Source organism: Ceratosolen solmsi, unplaced genomic scaffold (assembly GCF_000503995.2).
Source record: "Ceratosolen solmsi marchali unplaced genomic scaffold, CerSol_1.0 scaffold56, whole genome shotgun sequence".
NCBI classification, from domain to species: Eukaryota; Metazoa; Arthropoda; class Insecta; order Hymenoptera; family Agaonidae; genus Ceratosolen; species Ceratosolen solmsi.
In genome coordinates this window covers 4,426,877-4,446,468 of record NW_011948425.1, presented here as the reverse complement: position 1 = coordinate 4,446,468, position 19,592 = coordinate 4,426,877, and the positions used below count along the sequence as shown (strand labels likewise).

The window sequence follows — 19,592 nt, the reverse complement described above, 5'->3', positions numbered from 1 at the left end:
CTCGTTTATCCGGCTTTTTAATATAGAGCTTCTTTATATGATGATAATTAACTGCTCCGCACTATTTGAGTAAAGTGGTACTAAACTGATGAATAGATAATTACTAAAATAGCCTGTTTGAATAGAGTTTTGCTTGGTGTATTATAATTAGTATTGTTTAAAAACGAGAGTAAATTAATGAAAAGCCACGTTTACAGAATTCGACAAAGAGACAAACTGTTATGTGTAGTCGATTGATTAATCAACTCGTCGATATGCTTGAAATAATAAAAAATATCCACCTAATGTATTATGAAACTCTATAAAGATTGCTCTATTCACTTTCACCGTAATGAATTAACGAACGCTTCTGTATACTTCGGATACTAACGGACAGATGCAATTTAGAGTACTAAATTTTGCTATGTAGCAGCGAATAATATAAATAACGATGATTGTTGAAAGTATCTTTACAATTGGGATTTTTCACTAATAAATATCGATGGCCTGTACTCTAGAATATCGATTAAATTTACAATTTTAGTTAAATTTCTTCCGTTAAATAAAATCCTTTAAGTGATTGTTAATACCATCGTAAACTTCAATTGCCAAATAATACAATTGTTGGATGAAAAATTTTAATTCATAATAAATATTAATATATTATAAATTCATAATAAGCGCTATATGGAGCATTGAGTATCTCGCCATTAATCTCCACATTAAAATATGTAAGCTGATGTAAATTAAATGTCAATCAAACAAACCATTCCTATAAAATTCTTTCTCCTTTAACATATATATATATATATATATATATATATATATATATAATATTTATGAAAATAGCCTATATTAACCAAATTGATATATTATCATAAAATACAGAAACATATAAAGCATTTATTTAAATACTATAAAAAATTATTTTCAGAAACTAGACTTCCAATTTAATTAGAAAGATTATTTATAAAAAAAATAATGCTTCGCTATAAGCCCAATGACATGCTTAATCAACCGGATTTTGTCAACGCCTCGCTCTATCAATAAAGTGGAAACTTTGCTATCCTTGAAGCGCAATGCCAGTTGAAAATGTCTAAATAACGAAGCCTAGCATCATCCGACGAGTTATATAACGAGAAAAAACAATGAAGAAAAAACGAATCCAATATGATACGAGTTTGTAAAATTATTGTCGGAGTGCCGAGCATAGTTTCTATATTTTTGTAACGCCTAGGAAGGCGAAAGAAAAATCTGACTCTTTAACGAAGCAGGATGTTCTCACTCTATCTATCTATCTATCTCTATATCGGCCTCTCTATCATTCCATCTTTTTTTTTTTTTTTTTTTTTTTTTTTTTTTTTTTTTGACACTATAAAAATGCTCCGGATTTTTTGGTCGAGACACGTCCCTTTATTTATGACGCACCTCGATTCACACGTAAAATTCGTTTTCGGGTACGCGTTGGCACACATAGTTTCCCACCGCTGATGAAACTTAACTTGTCTCCTCGTGATTCCAATTTAGTCCTTAATTATACGATAGCCAAACGCTTATACTATATTTTAGTTATTATTATGAATATTGCCGCTATCGTTCAAGACACTTTCTTATTTTATCGATTTATCGTTGGCAGAAGCGAGCGTAATTATTTTAACATGATTATCCGCGAGCTTTTACGAGACGATATTGCAAGAAAAATAACGATAGATAATGTTTTATATAGCTTAGCTAAAATCTAAAGCATTTAGAAAGATTTTATTATAAAAAAAAAAAAAAAAAGAACCTTTGCAACTAGATATATGCGTGCGTGTGTGCGTGTGTGCGTGCGTGCGCGCGCTTGAGTGTTAGATGTATATATTATTTATAATAAATTTTTTTTTCAAATTAACAAATAGCATTTTATCAATTTAAAATGTATCAACGAAAGACGATAAACCTTTAATTATCCGATAATATATCTCATTCTCCTTTTAAAACAAATGTTTAGATTGATTAAATACTTTTGCCGGTAGGATTTCCATGAAAAGTTACAAGATTAATTTAATTACACAAACGTGCAATATGCAAAAACAATAAAGATCGTCATTTTAGAGACGTATAAAATTAATATGTATTTATAGATTACAAAAAATGTATTCGACAGGGTGAAATATTACCCATAAGCAGAGAATTTCACGATCTTTCCACGCATTTCGTGGCCGACCACTCACTCGCCGACCGAACCACCTGTCGATCCTCTCACGGGGTCAATGGGGTCCGGTAGACAACGGAGGAAGGAAGAAATCGAAAAACAGGAAGAAAGATAAATGGCGCAAGTACATGAGATAGGAAATACTAAATGCAAAGACTCGCCACCAACCAACAATTCCCCAACAATTTGCTAACAATTCACATGGCACACGCACTCCGCGATCCAACTCCAACTCGACATCGCTACAAATAAAATTCTTATGCTGTGAAAAACTTACCCTTCGAGCAGACTCTCAGCCCCTCTATTTTAAACTCCGTCGTTATCTCTCTTCCTCGGGCCAACGCTTTTTGTCCCACTCTCCACTCCTTTTCTCCTTTATTATCTTTGCACTGCCTTTATGTTTACTTTCGTTAGCCGCCGTTCGCACGACCTTTGTTTTAGTTTTAGTTCTCGCGCGCGTATCCTTCCTCGCTCAAAGCTGGACTTAGACTAAACAATTCCCCCCTACCCCCACCCCCGCCCGCAACCCCAATCCCCAATCCCCTCCCCGACCAATCCCTTGCACCGCACTTTCGGTGCGCTTTTCCACGAAGCATCGCCGACCGTACCCTTTCCGTCTCAGAGTGGCGCGTTTACGAAGTTGTCCGACCTCGTCGCAAGTCTTTAAATTAATATTTTCTTCTTGTGAAATCATATATGAAAGCATATTAAAGCATATTAAAGCATATTGCAAGCTTATTAAAATCAAATTTTAAAGGAAGTATTGTACAATTAATTTTTCATCGTCAGCTCCTTTTAAATTGTTGTTCTCCTTCATAAAGCGTAGGCGACAAAAGGCACGGGAAGACGCAATTTACAATCGCTGTCGTCTCGGCCTGTAAATGTTCGCTCATTGGTCTCCTTAATGCCTGCGAAATGCGTAATTCAAATAAAGCGCTACGACTTTAAAAATCGTATAAAATTTTTTTTATTCTAATATTTGCTCCCTTACCTGATAGTAAAATCCGACATTATTACCAAATACTCGCATTTGTTAAAGTATTAACTTGTAATAATAAATGCATTTAATTATTTTACATTTAAATTTATTATATTACATTAATGTATTTGAAAAATAACAAAAAGAAAAACAAAAAACATTTATGTATTACATTGCTGGTGTAACACATCCATATATACAAATGCATTAAGTGTCATTAAACACAAAATTCCATTACACTTGACCTTCGTTATTTTACAAGCAACGCAATTGTATTTATATTTTAAATTTACGTCAAAACTATCTATTTTATACTATCCATCGTGATAATAAAAATAATAAAAATATTGAGTTTATAAAGATTTACCATACGATTAATAAAACAAATTCAATAGTATTTATATACATAATAAGTTACGTATGGCTAAATAAACTTCATCTTGTCGCTAATTGAATAGCGACACAAGCTTCCGATCGATCGGCAACAAAGTTAAGCGATTCGGACTTTCAAACTTTAGGACGTTAAAACTTGAACGAATGACCTCCACTCGGCCTAGCTAAAGTCATAAGGTCTGAAAATACGAGGGCGACCTTTCAGCAGATACGCTTCTACAATGCATCAATTGTTAAAATTTCTTATGTGATTTTATAACGCACAAATGCCGATATAACTATCTACGTTTCTGTCGGATAAATAGAGAGAGAGATAAATAGAAACAAGTTGTCAAAACTAATATAATATTCATTGAATACTCTGTAATGCGAAGAGATTTATTTCTTACATTTTCTAATAACATCTCACGTATTCTACATAAATATTCAGATTTTTCCTTACGATCATGGAAATGATTAAATTACTTGAAATTTCATACAGATAAAAGACAGATAGATTTTACCAAGCTTAGAGCATATATTTCAAATACATTAGTTTTTATTGTAATTCTATTATTCTTAAATTATTTAACGTAATTATAATTATAATCAACTTCGAAATTTTAATTTATTATTTTGATATCAATAAATTGACAATAACGTAAATTATTGCCTCTATAAAGTTGTAATTTTTCCTCGTTATATTTCCTTTTCATAACATTCGAAACTTCTGTTATTTGCATATAATTTGCATTCTAATGTCAAGGTTTAATGAGGCATTTTATAAACTTGACTCAGGATCTATGAAGAAAATATTGCACAGTATTTCCATTCGTGCAGTTCCAGAGTTACTCGTCGCTACACAAATTATTTATTAAGACATAATTATTTGCATTAACGATGTCTTTTGCTTTGATACACCAGTCACGTAGTAAATGTACTTGTGCTAAGCTGTAATCCTTATATCGGTAATTTTTATATTATTATTTTCGGATTCCAAGTTTCGAGCTCGTTAAACCACATCTTTATAGCTGAAAGGATGCTGTGGTGAAATGAATTTTATATGCACAATTAGGTGGCGGGGGAGTCCGATTAATATTTTATCGAAATCAAAAATATATGATGAACTTTTTAAATTCTTTTAAGAATTGAGTAAATAATACGTAATACGATTATCATTCAGATTTTAAATTAGGCTTATTGTATATATTTGCATGCCATATATCATATACCTTTTTATATTTAAAATGTTTATTATTACAATGTTTACAAAAGATATATTTCGCATTAAGCATTGCTAGTTAATATAAAACTACGTTAATGTTATGTAATAGAATATAGCTGAATGCTCCCTACATGAAAATATTTAATAATATGAAAATTATTAGAAATAATGAAAATATTTAATAATAATTCAACAGATTATCGCTAAATTGATAAAAAAAAAAAAAAAAAAACTTGAGCGCTTGCATTTTACATAGGACAGTTTTGAAATTTCCCCGATAGAGGGAGATACTGTTGATTTATTCTCTTCATTTGCGGTAAATGTCTGGTACGTTATGGAAAACGAGGAATTCAATCATTTTTATTAATATATAACTTAATATAAATAATATAATCATGAAAATATATTCTTAAACGTAAAAAGTGATGTTTTGTTTATTGAACTTCGAAGTATTAATACTTTATTTTTATTTTTCATAAGTCGATTATTGTGGATTATAAAGTGGATTACTCGTGTGTTTTTTAACACTTGACAATAAATGAAGCTCTAGCCGTGATATTATTTTGCGTTTAAATTAATATAATATTTCTTGTTTTGTAATTGTTAAGATACTTTTTACGTTTTTGCATATACATATAAAAGCGCAATATTTTGTAAACAAATTTGCCAAAAAAAGTGACCTTTGTCCCTAACCTGTACATATACATAACCTTTACGTTTTACATATTTTATTACAAAAATACATTCAATAAAGAAAATATCATTAAAATAAAGATAAACAAAAAAACTCGCATATTTCATATCATTGAGTTCGATTAAGTAAATAGGCTTTAAGTAATTTTAAGTATATTTTCTAGAAGCCATCATGACCGAGAAAGCTGAAGTTAAAGTTAAAGAGAAGCCAAAATCTTCGAAAAAACCGAAAGAAGAGCCTGCGACAATCGCTCCATTAAAAAAGAGGCCATTCAAAAGGCATGGACGTCTTTATGCTAAAGCAATATTTACTGGCTATAAGAGAGGACTGCGTAATCAACACGAGCATACAGCTCTTCTAAAAATTGAAGGTGCTAGGACAAAAAATGATTCCAATTTTTATGTTGGAAAACGTTGCGTGTATGTGTATAAGGTATGTGCATATTAATGAGTAACAAATGATTTCATTTAAAAAAAAATGTTGTAATGTAATGTAAAAATACCGATTGTAGCTATAATAAATGAATGTAATATCTTAAGAGTAATAACTGCATAGCGGAGTATAATGATACAAGTTTAATCATTAAGTATATAATGCATGTTAATTGTATATATAATTTAATTTTTAGGCCAAAAATAAGACTCCAGTTCCTGGAAAAATTACGAAAAAGACAAAAGTAAGAGCTATTTGGGGCAAAGTCACACGGCCACATGGTACTAGTGGTTCTGTAAGAGCCAAATTTAAGAGAAATTTACCAGCTAAAGCAATGGGTCATCGTATCAGAATTGTAAATATATATACATAAATTATATAAGTAACTATGAGAAAACTAAGTTTTACAGCAATAATAAAATTGAGTATACAACATAAAGAATTATTCAATATTAAATTCACAGAGTACTGAAATATTTTACAATTTTATAAATACAAAATTAGTATTAGAAATTAAGTTTATATATTGAAGAGTAGATATTTACACTATTTGTTTACATTGTCTATATAATTGAATGTAAATGAGCTAAAAGTTAAAATCAAGTTTAGTCGTGTATTCTATTTTGTTTCGATTTTTATTTTCAACATTGGAATACTCGATTGTCAAATAAAAAAATGTTTTAAATATATTTGGATCTGTGTTTAAATAATAAATGTCTTATAATCTTATATTTATTATCTTAAAAAGATATTTATGCATGAATATAAAGTTTTATATAGTTTTTAATAATATTAAGTTAAAAAATTTATAAGATACTAATTTTATAATGATTTATTGTCTTTTACAGATGCTGTACCCTAGCAGAATTTAATTTTATAATGTACAATATTAATAAATAAAAAATAAAAAATACCATATTGGTAGCAGTTGCTGTTTATTTATTAAGCCTGTTGTAGTGACTACAAAACTTTTCTTGATAATATTTCATTATATTATTATATGTTAAATTTTATTAATAAATATTAATGATAATAAGTATATGAAATAACTTTTAGTCAACTTATTTTAATAAAAACTATTGAACATGGCCATATAACCTTATATATAATTTTTAATTTATTTAATAACATGAGTTTTCACAGCCTTTGTTTCTTAAGTTATTTAAATTACATGTGCGCTAAAAAGATAAAATTACCATCTGCGTTTGGCAATCTGCTGACATACGCAAGCCATGCATGTATTTAGATAAAGAAGCCATTTTCATACCGGGCACACCTACACAAACGCATTGTCACAAGCATGAACAGTGTGTATATGTTTCGTACGCAATCAAGGTTTTCTATCATCTGTCCTTGATTAGTTGTGTTGGGAACTCCAATTTTAATATCTTATTTTATTCAATCGATATTCAAAGTTTAATAACGTTTAAGATTATTTACCTTTTTCGATAACATAAGGTAGCGTTGAAGGTCAGAAGTATGGTTATAAGAAGAATATCAAGTGCTAAAGCCTGTGGTTAATAAAATGTTTTCTTGCTTTAGAAATTGTTTTGACAATTTTGGACTTATTACAACTCAACATGAACAAAAAAAAGAGGAAAACTTTATTGCACTAGACACGAATAATATGGGTAATGTTTTTAAGCATTTGTTGTAATAAAAAAAAAAAAAACAATATTCATACAAAGTGCATAAATGATTTTTAATAATTTATTAGTAATGTATAGATCCAATGATGTTAATGATAAACCGTTTATGAATTTTAGGACAAGAAGTTGTTGTAGTAAAAAATTTTGGCAGAGTTTGCGGTCGTGGTGCAGTATTGGGAAATGCTCCATTAGTGCAAAGTAAAAGTTATTTTGAAATAAAAATCCAACAAGAAGGCATCTGGGGAGTAGGTATCGCGACAAGATCTACGGATCTTGATTCAACAATTGGTGGAGCGGATAGTGAAAGCTGGGCTTTAAATTCTGATGGATTTATAAGACATAATCAACAAGAATTACACAAAATTCAAAACTGTGCCCAAGAAGGAGATATTATTGTAAAATAATCTAAATTATAAAAAACTTTGGCTTATCATAGAAAACAATATTCTAACGAGATTATTATTACTTTTTAGGGTATTTCTTTCGATCATGTTGAATTGAATTTTTATCTAAATGGAAAATCGTTGGAAGCACCAGTGATGGGAATTAAAGGAACGACTTATCCCATTCTTTATGGTAAAATCGCGATTAATAATCGCTCATAATTTGGGTAATTTACAATAATTTTTAACGTATTGACTCTTATTACAGTCGACGATGGAGCTATCTTGGACTTTGTTTTGGAAAATTTTACATACAGTCCACCTATGGGATTTGAAAAAATTATGTTGGAACAATCGTTACTTTAGTGAATTTCATGCATTTCTTTCCACAACATTTCTCCCAATCATCCATCCATGTATAGTATAATAATATGATTATTAATCATATTTTTTCACACCTAAAGCATAATCAATACCGAGGGACTAAATCTTCATATTAATTAAAAATGTATTTAAATATTATTTGATGCATGTTATTTTTAAAGTTCCTTTTCCTTTGGTATTGCTGTTGAACAAATTTTTCTAATGATAGTACACAAGCCCAGTGTGTATACGAACTTAATTTTATCTATTGAATTGTAATATAAGAAAACAATGTTAATACAGATTAATGTTTGTCAATATAATACATAACTCTATTTAAAATGTAATTAGAATAATTATTTTCGCCATATGAAAGGATAAAATAATTGAAAGTAAGCGGTTTTAAAATCAAAACACTTGAGAATTCTCAGGATTTATTAAAAGATTTACATAATTGATAGGGTCAGTCTTAGACGAGCTGCCCCGCATTACAATACCTGTATATTTTTTTATTTTTATAATAGTATATTGAAATCTTAAATATAATAAGTATACAATTCATATGTATGTATTCTTTATATCCAGTAATTCAATAATACTTAAATCTACCTGGTATATTATTTACACTCGCTTAAATAAGACATAAAAGGTCTCGTCGACCTTTTAATCGCTTTATTAGGCAGAGGTCATGGCTTCGTTGACATTCAATTGTAATTTTGACTTTCTTATCTTAAACACTCCCTAATGGACAGATAACTAACTATTCTAAACGACTGCAAGACCCTGTTTTAAAACAACAATTCTAATGTTTATAACAAATAATATTCAATAAATGTTAATATTATTTTAAAAAATTGGATTTAAAAATGTATCGTATAGATCTTCAGTCTGCCATTAGTTTTGCCAATACAATTATTTCTTTATTTAAATATAATATTAGGTTTCAGATATCGTATTTCATTTTGTAGCGAATCTTGGATTCACTTATGGCACTGTTATGGTATTTTGAAACCTGTTCAAATCATATGTGCAATATTTTTTTATGTACTTGATCAGTAAATAAAAAGTTGCAGATTATAACGCAAATTAGTAGCACATTTTTTAAATTTTTATTTAATCCTTTTTCACAAAGATTCAATTAATAATTACGAATTTTGTAGAAAAACAATTTTTCAACAAATAAAACATACTGCGATTGCTCTGTCACAAACTTTTAAAAAGCTTACGCAAACATAATGTATCTTTGGTCCTTAAGATAATTAATATCTTCGAAATACAGCAAGATGCCATTGATAAAATAATATATCTACGGTTTACTTTAGTTTAAAATCCATTTTTTAAAACAATATATTATTGTTTAAAAACAAGTAGAGAATTTGATGTTTCTTAAATTAAATTTTTGTCAAAATGGTACTTTTTAAACATGGATTTAAATATGATTAATAGGATTTTAAACTAAAGAAATTTACTAGCCCATTGTACCGAAGATATTAAATTGCTAAAAATTTCAAAGTAACATGATTATATAAATTAACTTACGTCCATGCTAAGATAACTACAACACATGTTAACGTTAATCGCAATTTGTTCGACAACTTAGATTATGAAAATCGCACTTGATAAAAATGTTATTTAAAAAGATAGTATGTTTAAGTTACAATGATGCGTATCCCAATTGCATGAAATAATCACTCTGGTAACTTATAGTCTTATTGCACGTACCAACGTTCATTGTTGAGTATTAATTATTATTCTATATGATAGTATAACTTTCTTATTTTTCTGTATATATAAAACATAGGCTGTTGTGACGAAAAAGAAATTTTTTTTTTTTTAACATTTTTTTTAATAAGATGTTACAAAAGAATTTGTAAAATTTATGTTGTAGTGATAAAGTAATATTTACAAAAAATATTCGCAAAATATTTGTAATCTTATTAAATCATTTACAACATTCATGTAATAAAAAATTATATTACTTTGCCACTGTACATTTTCTCTCAAAAACCTTCCTGTATTTTCTTAAAATTTATCTAAATCAAATAATTGATAAAGTCAATTAAAACTGTAGCAGCTTATTAATTTAAGCCAATGAATATTAAGATGCGTTACTACTTTCAACAATACATAATATGACTCATTGAAAACTTTTGTTATATACAAACTCAATTAATTATGTTTTAACATTTTATGACACAAATGAAATATTACATAATAATTAAGCCTACTGGTAAACGTTAATGTGCACAATTATGTTCACTGTTTTGAGATCTTTGTTTGGCTCTATCGTCAATACATTAATAAAATCGACTGTATTTATAATCCATAGTAATCTTATTACATACGTAAATATATATACGTGTGTGTGGTGTGTGTGTGTGAGCGCGCGCGCGTGTGAATATATATATATATATATATATATATGATTTGAGAATTTGTATTTGTATTGATTTTATTTGTAAAAAAGATTTATATGGGTTAATTAATGATCTAATTAAGTACAAATTTTACATTAAAATTTTAACGTGAAAAAATCAATAGAAATATTGCCTATAAAAACATTCATATGTATATACATTAATATGGGATTATATCGCCGTTTCTTTCTCAAATTATTGGATTAAAATTTTTCTACACGAAAAATATTGTAGCATTTCAATTCAAGATTGTACGCAATTTTTCAACTGGACATTTATACTGTACGAGCAGCGGCGAGGTGGAACAATGAGATGTCCGCTTGTTCCTAAATTCACACGAGATATAATCGTAAACGGATATGAATATAGCTTGGCATGCCGGATATTTATAAATTTAGGACAGTCAAGTTGTTAAGAGATCGCAAAGCATAAATCACGTATTGTTTTGCACTACTTCGAAGGTGATGATAAAATTGCATACCTTAGCCAAATTGTATAAGAATCATTATGATCTCTGACGAATATTTGCCATTAAATAGCAAAACAGAAAATATTACTAACGTACTTTAAAAACGTTAACATATCACAATTTTTCCACTTTTTGAGCTTTCATTAATAACGCATACACTTTAACACTATGAATGAACCCAAATTCTAACTGTACTCCTATTTAAAAATTTTTTTGGTATTTATATCATACGACGTTTTACCTAACTTTTAATTTTTTTTTTTTCTTTTTTTTCTTTTGTTTCTTTTTTATCAATTACATTTAATAGTTAAAAATAAATTAACGGGATTAATAAAATGTAGTAACCTAATATCAATTATTTGCATGCGTATCTGTATAAAAATAGATAAACATAGACGAACAATTACGTTATCATCTAATGATTGATCAATTAACTAAAAATATGCAAAAAATATTTAAAAACCGTGCTTATAAAATGTGATAAAATACAACTAAATTAAAAATTTAGTTAAAAATATTTGATATTCGTTTAAAATTGAACGTATGTGGATATTAAGTGGAAGAACTTTGACGAAATATAGTCTAATAATAAAGATTAATGTAATTTGTATGCGAAATACTTTCTTAAATAATTAGATGCTTTTTTTTTTTTTACATAATAATCGCAAAATAATTTGTCGAAGATTGGGCCTACATTTTATAATTTGTCTTTGGTCTCGACCGTAAAAGCTTCTATATAAGACTTTTGGTGATTTCTACACTGTGCAGTATCGATGAAATTTTTTTGCGTACAATTAATACACATAGATTTAAAATTTTCGGAATAAAGAAAATATCATCAAGAATCGAAAAAATTTCAAAAATGGAAATTAATTCTCTTTTTAAAAAACAATGCCGCGATAAAAAAAAAAATATTTCACAGTACTGCATTTTCAAGTGAACAAGCAAAATTTACAAATTTCAAGTAAATCTTGACGCTTTATAAGAATAAAAAATATGGATATTCCTTTCTTCTTATCAAAGGAGAAACTTTCATTTTGTGCTTATCTGTATACGTCTCATAGAGAGTCTAGTCAATGTCCGTTGTATCTTCGATCACCGAGTCCCAATTAAATTCCGTTACACTTTGCCTCGATGGTAACTCACCAAGATGCTGAAAACGTTGAACAAAATAGGGATCACGATCTCGAAGACGTCGAAACCTTTGAAACGCAAGGTTTGTTGCATATTCATACAGTTCAAGATCTAGCTTATTAAGTCTTCGAATTGCATCCAGTTGCTCCGGAGTAAGAGTTGCCATTGTTGCAGCGCTGAGTGTTGCATTGTGTTGTTCAAACGCAACGGCAAATCTCATTCCGAAAGTTTCTTCAAAAGAATATTGCCCTACCTAATAAACATTATCATACTAGTAAATTAATCATTACATTAATTTTAAATTAATTTATAATTATTTTATATAATTATTAATGAGAAAGTGTCTAATCTATGCATATATTATTTATTATTTTAGCGATAAATTTGTCTATTCGATACTAACAAATACTGTACTTGTCCTTAATCTTAAAATCAACTATTAAATTCAACATCAAATTCAGCATTAATATGGCAGAAAAAAGAATGAAGACTTTTTTTTAAATATTTAATTTGAAAATTATGGTATTCTGATAAAAGGAAAATTATGAATATACACTTATCTGTACGATAGTAAAATTATTAAAACACACTTACTTTTTGATATTCTGTAAGCATAAAAAATGGCATGTATTTCAAATTATGCTTTGCACTTGCTAACATAAGTTGATCACGATCTATACTGCTAAGAGATGAATTGTAACAGCCGACGAGGGAAAGATCTGCTAACATTCGAGTTTGTCGATTACTTGCCAAATTATAAGGGCAGGCCATAAACTAGAATAAAATTGCACATATTATCTAACACGTGTAATTATATATTTTTTGTTTATTATTATTATTAGTAATTGAAAATACATAAATATTAATAAATAATAATATACCTGTTCTAAAGTTACTCCTTTCCAATTAGGACCTGAATAGCACTGAGGTATGTTTGTTGGAGCACCTCCACACCAGTGTCGAGCACCTCTCCAAGTAGCTCCTCTTTGCACATGTCTAAACTCAGATAAATATCTTGCCACGGGATTTCGTATAATTGTTATGTAAAAATATCTCCTCTTAACATTATCTCCTTCAATTTTATTTAATTCAGAATCAACACAACCCGTTAATTCTGTCCAATCGGCGTGTAATCCACATTTCCACCCAGTGGAATATCTTGAAAATAGCCAATTTTCACTTCGATTTGGACGGAAACAAAAGCAACGTTTACGTCGCCTTTGACACGAGCATGGCTTTTGCAAATCAAGATCACGAACCAAATGTTTGCCAAATAAAGTGCCTCCTAAACAAAATCGTCATGTAATATTAATTACAACATAACACAATAAGGGAATACAGCGTACTACGTTCAAGTAATGAAAATAGTCATTAGTCTAGTCAGCCTTATCTTTGCCACAACTTGTGCACGCTAATTTTTCGGTATCAAACGTGTTTACAATTTTGCAATTTTTTATATTAAATTCGTGCTTTGATTAATGGTACTTCGATCAATGCACATGATTAACGAATTTATGAGCTTTTTAATATTTTTCCGGGCATATAATATGCAAAATCTTACTCGCTGAAGCATAACTAACCAACTTGAGAATATGTAATCGAAATAAAAATATTTAAATATATTTTTACACTACTCGACTTATCAAGTCTATACGTTCATTAGTAAACAATCAATCGATTATTATATTGAGCTTAAAAATCAGTATTTTCTCGTAATATTGTAATATTTATAATTGTTCTAAAAAATTCTATTAAAGAAATGCTTTCTGAAAATTGCAGCTAAAGATAGTGAAATTTTAATCCAATATATTACATTTTAGACTTCCATTAACTTTTTATCATTTCTCGTTTTTTTTTCTTTTACTTATATGATATAAATAATATGGATAATATTGAAAAACAATATCGTAAAATAAAATAACGTCATTAAAACATAATGTGATACAAAGTATACAAAATTATAAGGTTTATACAAAATATTTTGTACCAATACCGGTTAGATAATAGTAAAGAATAAAATTACCGTGCTATTATTGAAATGGAAGCAATATTATTATTTTTTTTTTTTTTTTTTTTTCAAGAAATAAATATTGCATATATTCAGAAACGTTGTAAAAATTTATATAAATTTATGAGAAATATTGAAAATAACGATGTCCGACTTTACAAGCATGGCCATTGAAATAAATTTACTTACAAAAACCCAATCTGACAAAAACTGTAATAATAAACAGCGACAATTGCAATATAGATAAAATAAGATAAAATTTGGTTAATAAATTTAATTAATAAATTTTTTCATACCAGTCTTTTGAATATGTAAGAAAACCATCACATCGTGTGCATTGATATCAAACTGAAAGGTGTCATTTAGAAAAATGTCATCGTAACCAAGACTTCCTTGAATGCTCTGTAGCTTAAATGCAGGATGTACTGGAAAAAAATTGTTCCTTTCTACTTCAAACAAATTAGATCCGAGGCCTAAGGCATTACCTAAACACAAAAAAGACACATATTCATGATTACAAAGTAAAAAGCTAGAGTATTAAAATTGTAATTACACTTATCGCAAAACAAAAAGAAAATAACCACATTTATTATGCTAAAGTTCATTATGATTTTTTCCTTTAAAGTATATAGCTTATTATCTACATAATAAGTTTTCTACATACAATAACATCTTGAAATACCTCTAATTATGTTCTCAAGACTTATAATAAAAATAAACATAAGAGAAATATAATAATCATGAATATGCATCAAGTCTTGTTTATATTGTAGGGCTTAGGTTTGGAAAAAGGAAACGAAATTTTCAATGTAATGCAACAATTATTATAAGTTTTTCCTATATTACCTTAATAAAAAGCATTAAAATTAATTGAAAAGACAAAAAAGTGGATCGGCGAGGGTATGCGAGGGAGAATAAAGCGAATGATTGAGTGGATCGGGCGAGAGGGAGGAAAGGAGGGAGTGCGAGAGAGAGAGAGAGAGAGAGAGAGAGCGCTTACGAACACAGAGGTAGATAGATAAACAGATCTATATATCTATATATCGATATATATATATTACGTATGTGTACGCATGTGTGCGCGCGTATGTGCGTCAGTAGAGATGGAGAGAGAGAGAGAGAGAGAGAGAGAGAGAGAGATCTTACTCGACAAAAGAGACTCGGAGAATCTCGTGGACTCCTTGGAGTCTCGAGTGCTCAGGGCACAGACGTGATCGGGGCAAAAATAGCCGAGGTAGAGCATCCCAGCCAAGGCGAGTAGCAGGCAAATACCGACGATGTTCCTCAGGCTGGAGCGCCTGGCCGACCTCGAGTCCGTCATCGCGCAACTCGGCGACGGCACGTCCGGTGCTAGCAGCGGCGCCAGGTCACTGTGACTCGTCCTCGCAGCGGCCCTCGTCGTCCCGTCCTTCTCCGGCACTCGCTTGCTCATCATTCCCCATGCTCTCCCCTTTTAACGCTACTCTCGCACCCTCCGGGCTCTCTACGCTCGGCATCGAGCCGCCTCAGTGGCCACCCCCGTAGCCCAGGAGCCCGCCGACGGCGACGAGGTAGGGCACCCTCTTACCCACCACAGCCATCGAGCTGCGCTCACCCGGACGCGCGCTCGCGTCTCTGACCTGCTGCGTGCGCTCTCTCTCTCGCGCGCGGATAACGAGCGCGTCGCTCGTTGGCCCGGAGCGCGGTTGGGGGACGAGGGAATCGAGAGTCGAGCTCGCGACCGTCGTGCGCGGCCTGGACTCGAGGACTGCGGCGGGGCCGAGCCAAGCCGACGAGTAGTGCGACGAGCGACGAGGACGCTGTGGCTCGGCGGCTCGGTGGGGGCGACGGGACACAGAGAAAAGCAGTCGCGCGCGCACCAGCCAACCCGAGATATACCATTCCCACTCTCCGGTCCCCCGCCGCACTCCACGACCCTATCCCCGCCACCGTCCTCGCCGACCCTTGCACGCTCGCATTTTTGCACGGCAAGTTGCAGTGGCGGCGACCCTTCTTCGTCCTTCCCGCGACAACAGCGGCATCCTACTCTGTCCTACACTTGCCATTTCAATGTACGATAAGCGCTATCGTCCACTATTGGCAGCACTCAGTCAGTCACTCGCATTTCCGTATTTAGCTTATTATTCAATTGTGTCCCTTTCGATAATTCAGCAGCTATCTACGGGTAGGGGGAGGAGCGAGGGTGGCGGAGGAGATGGAGAAGGTGATGGAGGAGGAGGTGGAGGAGGAACGGAGGGTAGAGAAAGGGAGAGTAGGGTCTTTCGTTTGCCACTGCATTGTGCGCGCTAATGCAAAACAGCCGTTTGTTGCTTGTTACTTTAAAAGCGATTTTTCCCTTTTCTTTATCTTTTACTTCCTTCCTTCCTCCTTCCTCCTTCCTCCTTCCTCCTTCCTCCTTCCTCTTTCCTCTTTCCTCTATCCCGCCCTGCCGTCCTGCCGTCCTTCCCTCACTACTCGTTCCTCCTTTATTCTTCAATTTCCCGACTTCTTCATACTCGATCGTGACAAAATTGCAATCGAGCCGATTTCGCTTTGCCAGCCCGCAAAAACTTTTTTTATTCTTTTATTATTGACTTTTATTATTATTTAATAGTCAGCAGTAAACGACGAGCCTTATTATCATATCTACTCGTAGGTACTCGTATTCAATTGAGTACTGGAGTCGGCCGGTTATGGGAGTACTTTATTTTTTTTTTTTCATGTCCCAGCGGCACACTTTGTGCATAACTATTATTGATCCTATTGTAATTCGACATGTGCAAGTTGAAAACTGTAATAGGACGAATCGAATGTAATAGAGAGAATTGACAGCATCTCATTGAATGCGAAACAACGAAATGCAATTGCGCGTAAATGCAAGGCGCAACCTCGTCTCATATTCTTAAGCATAATCTTCGGTGACGAATCATCGGATGACAATGTTGAAGCGCAATTATATATAGGTACGGTGTACAGCGTGAAAGGGGCGCCGACGAATGCGCGTGCGATGCTCTTGCTTTCTCTGACGTCGACGAGCCTGTACTTTTGCTCTCTCCCTCTGGCAACTACTTTACTTATTGAGTATAGTGCCTGCCGTTGTTATGTTTGAAGTGTGCGCACTTATATATTCAGTCCTCCTCGCGCGCGCATTCGCGCACACACGCGCACCTCTGTATTTATACGCATAAACATATATATATATATATATATATATATATAAACACGTGACTTTTTTAACGCGCGGCCCCACGATTCTCTTGAAATTGCGGCAAAGAGGAGAGGCGGACCGCGAAAACAGAAATTCGTAGGCCATAACGCGTCTGGCCGCGAATACGACGATATCGAACGATTCGACGATGAAACGAAAGCGTTCGAAGCTTTCGGGAAAAGGAAAAGTTTGTTGTCGAAGGCGAGGAGGGAGGAGTTGAAAGTTGAAACTCCGACTGACCGAAGACTTGCCGGCACATTGCTCCAACGTGTATTGGCAGGAAAAAGGAAACGAAAACGTGGAAACCAGACGTCGGATGTTTATGGTGCAGCTGATTTCTCAAATAGCAACCTCCTCGCCTCGTCCCCTGACCTCAAAAAATCGTTATTCCATTTCCAAAATTGCATCGTTGGCGTACGTTTTAGAGTTTTAAAAGCGAACGGTCAAGTCGACATTGCACGAAATCACAATTACCTTGTCAACTTTTATTATTGGAAACGATGCGTTCGATACTTGAAAATATTCGAATTAATATCGTTATGCCTACAATAATACTCTTTACATGCGCTACATTTCAATTAATGCTAATGGCTTGTTTTTTTTTTTGTTTTTTTTTTCTTTTTTTGTATTTTAATACGCTGAAGCTGTGTAATCATTCGTAAATTGCATCATATAACAAGAATAAATAAAATACTTTATCTCGTTTAAAAATGCCTTCATTATAATAATTTATTGCATACACTTACTTAGTGGATGGAAAATTACCAGTACCATAAATTTTCAAAGTAACGAGCGTAAATGAAAAAGCTTCAAAAAATAGATCGTTAAGCTCGAATTTATAGCTATTTATGATAAATCAATTTACATTTATGAGATTATGGCACGACGTATAAAACATATGTTTCGAAAATTTATTTGCATTATAATGCTTAATTGCTTCCCGAGTCGTCTGATATGAACATTAAAAATGAAATGGTATATTCCTCAAATGTTCATGAAACTTTTAGGCAAAAGTCTAAAGACTAAAATTAAAATGCTTTATTCCTTCATTCCTCGGAGAATCATAATGATATAAATAACACTATGAAAATGGACAAGTTATGAATGAACTCTTAAACGGCCAACAGAGTGTCGCGATTATTAATATTAAAGATTAATGATTAAATAGATAGTGTTGAAAGGTGTATTAGAATTTTATTTTAAAATTTTTCTCTCGTTTCTCCATAATTCCTTCGCTTACAAATTTGTGGATCAAACATCATATTCGAGAGAATTATAAAAAGTGCAAACTCACGACTGCATTTAAAGAAAAGTAGGTTATATAATTTACATAATAGTACATTCGTATATCTTAGCCTTTATAAATCATTATCATTATGACGATTGGGAAAATGCTTGAAACATAAAACATTTTTGAAAAAAAAAAAAAAAAAAAAAAAAAAAAAAAAAAATCTACATATCGCAAAACGAAAACCTTACGACAGAATACGAGCCATAATTATTATTTATTCAATTATAATTGGCCTCTAGGCGATTGTTGTTTTTTCTTATTTAATGAGAATAATCCCAAGTACTATTCAAAGATAATATCAATTAATCTATTAATCTGCCTGTAAATTTGAGATTTCTCATATATATTTAATGTAAAAATTTTAACATCGTGCCGCATTATTGAATTAACAATGAAAATTGTTTAGCACACGACTAGTTAGCCTAAATATGCAGCAAAATCCTTTTCTTAAGATAATACGCTTTCGCCGAGATAAGACACAATGAGACAATGAGAATCGGGACTGCTGAGGTAGTGCCGGATCTTCTTGGAAAATAGTCCATTTTTTCTACAACGTAATGTGTAACTTGAGAGCTTTGTAAGGGACGGATATAAGGGATAAAAGCCGTGATCAGCCTGACTATGGTCGGCGGATATAATTAAATGTCAGTGATTTTAAAAGGAAGTACTGTTTAATTTCACTTTAATAAGCAGACGTAAGTTGTAAAAAGTTGTATTTATTTATCCATGATTCCCCTCCGTGAGTCCAAATCCGTGTATTTCGTTACGATGTCTGATGGAGTGAAAATATTGAAAATATATATTCTTCTAATTATA

At 31.7% G+C, this 19,592-nt stretch overlaps 3 protein-coding genes across 6 annotated transcripts; 2 read left to right on the top strand and 1 right to left on the bottom strand.

Moving 5' to 3' along the window:
• The first annotated feature begins 5,033 nt into the window (after positions 1–5,033).
• RpL35A (ribosomal protein L35A) lies at positions 5,034–6,759 on the top strand. 3 transcript variants are annotated; one of them, XM_011500407.1, is made up of 4 exons: positions 5,034–5,076; positions 5,607–5,875; positions 6,072–6,230; positions 6,724–6,759. In XM_011500407.1, exons 1-4 carry the CDS (start codon positions 5,070–5,072, stop codon positions 6,745–6,747), a joined length of 459 nt encoding a protein of 152 aa, XP_011498709.1. In that variant the 5' UTR covers positions 5,034–5,069; the 3' UTR covers positions 6,748–6,759. The 3 variants fall into 3 exon arrangements, with proteins under 3 accessions (XP_011498709.1, XP_011498711.1, XP_011498710.1); XM_011500409.1 differs by lacking the exon at positions 5,034–5,076 and adding an exon at positions 5,157–5,164; XM_011500408.1 differs by lacking the exon at positions 5,034–5,076 and adding an exon at positions 5,174–5,198.
• A 393-nt stretch (positions 6,760–7,152) lies between these two features.
• On the top strand, positions 7,153–8,650 carry LOC105362879 (SPRY domain-containing protein 7). The gene is made up of 4 exons (XM_011500406.1): positions 7,153–7,506; positions 7,642–7,919; positions 7,998–8,100; positions 8,176–8,650. Exons 1-4 carry the CDS (start codon positions 7,401–7,403, stop codon positions 8,271–8,273), a joined length of 585 nt encoding a protein of 194 aa, XP_011498708.1. The 5' UTR covers positions 7,153–7,400; the 3' UTR covers positions 8,274–8,650.
• A 3,407-nt stretch (positions 8,651–12,057) lies between these two features.
• On the bottom strand, positions 12,058–15,939 carry Hs6st (heparan sulfate 6-O-sulfotransferase). Of its 2 annotated transcripts, none has more exons than XM_011500403.1 (5): positions 15,445–15,939; positions 14,595–14,783; positions 13,172–13,575; positions 12,885–13,064; positions 12,058–12,543 (listed from the first exon to the last, which is right to left on the bottom strand). In XM_011500403.1, the coding sequence occupies exons 1-5, from the start codon at positions 15,731–15,733 to the stop codon at positions 12,226–12,228; spliced, it is 1,380 nt and encodes a 459-aa protein (XP_011498705.1). In that variant the 5' UTR covers positions 15,734–15,939; the 3' UTR covers positions 12,058–12,225. The 2 variants fall into 2 exon arrangements, with proteins under 2 accessions (XP_011498705.1, XP_011498706.1); XM_011500404.1 differs by having other exon boundaries at positions 14,595–14,723.
• Between the last annotated feature and the right edge of the window lie 3,653 nt (positions 15,940–19,592).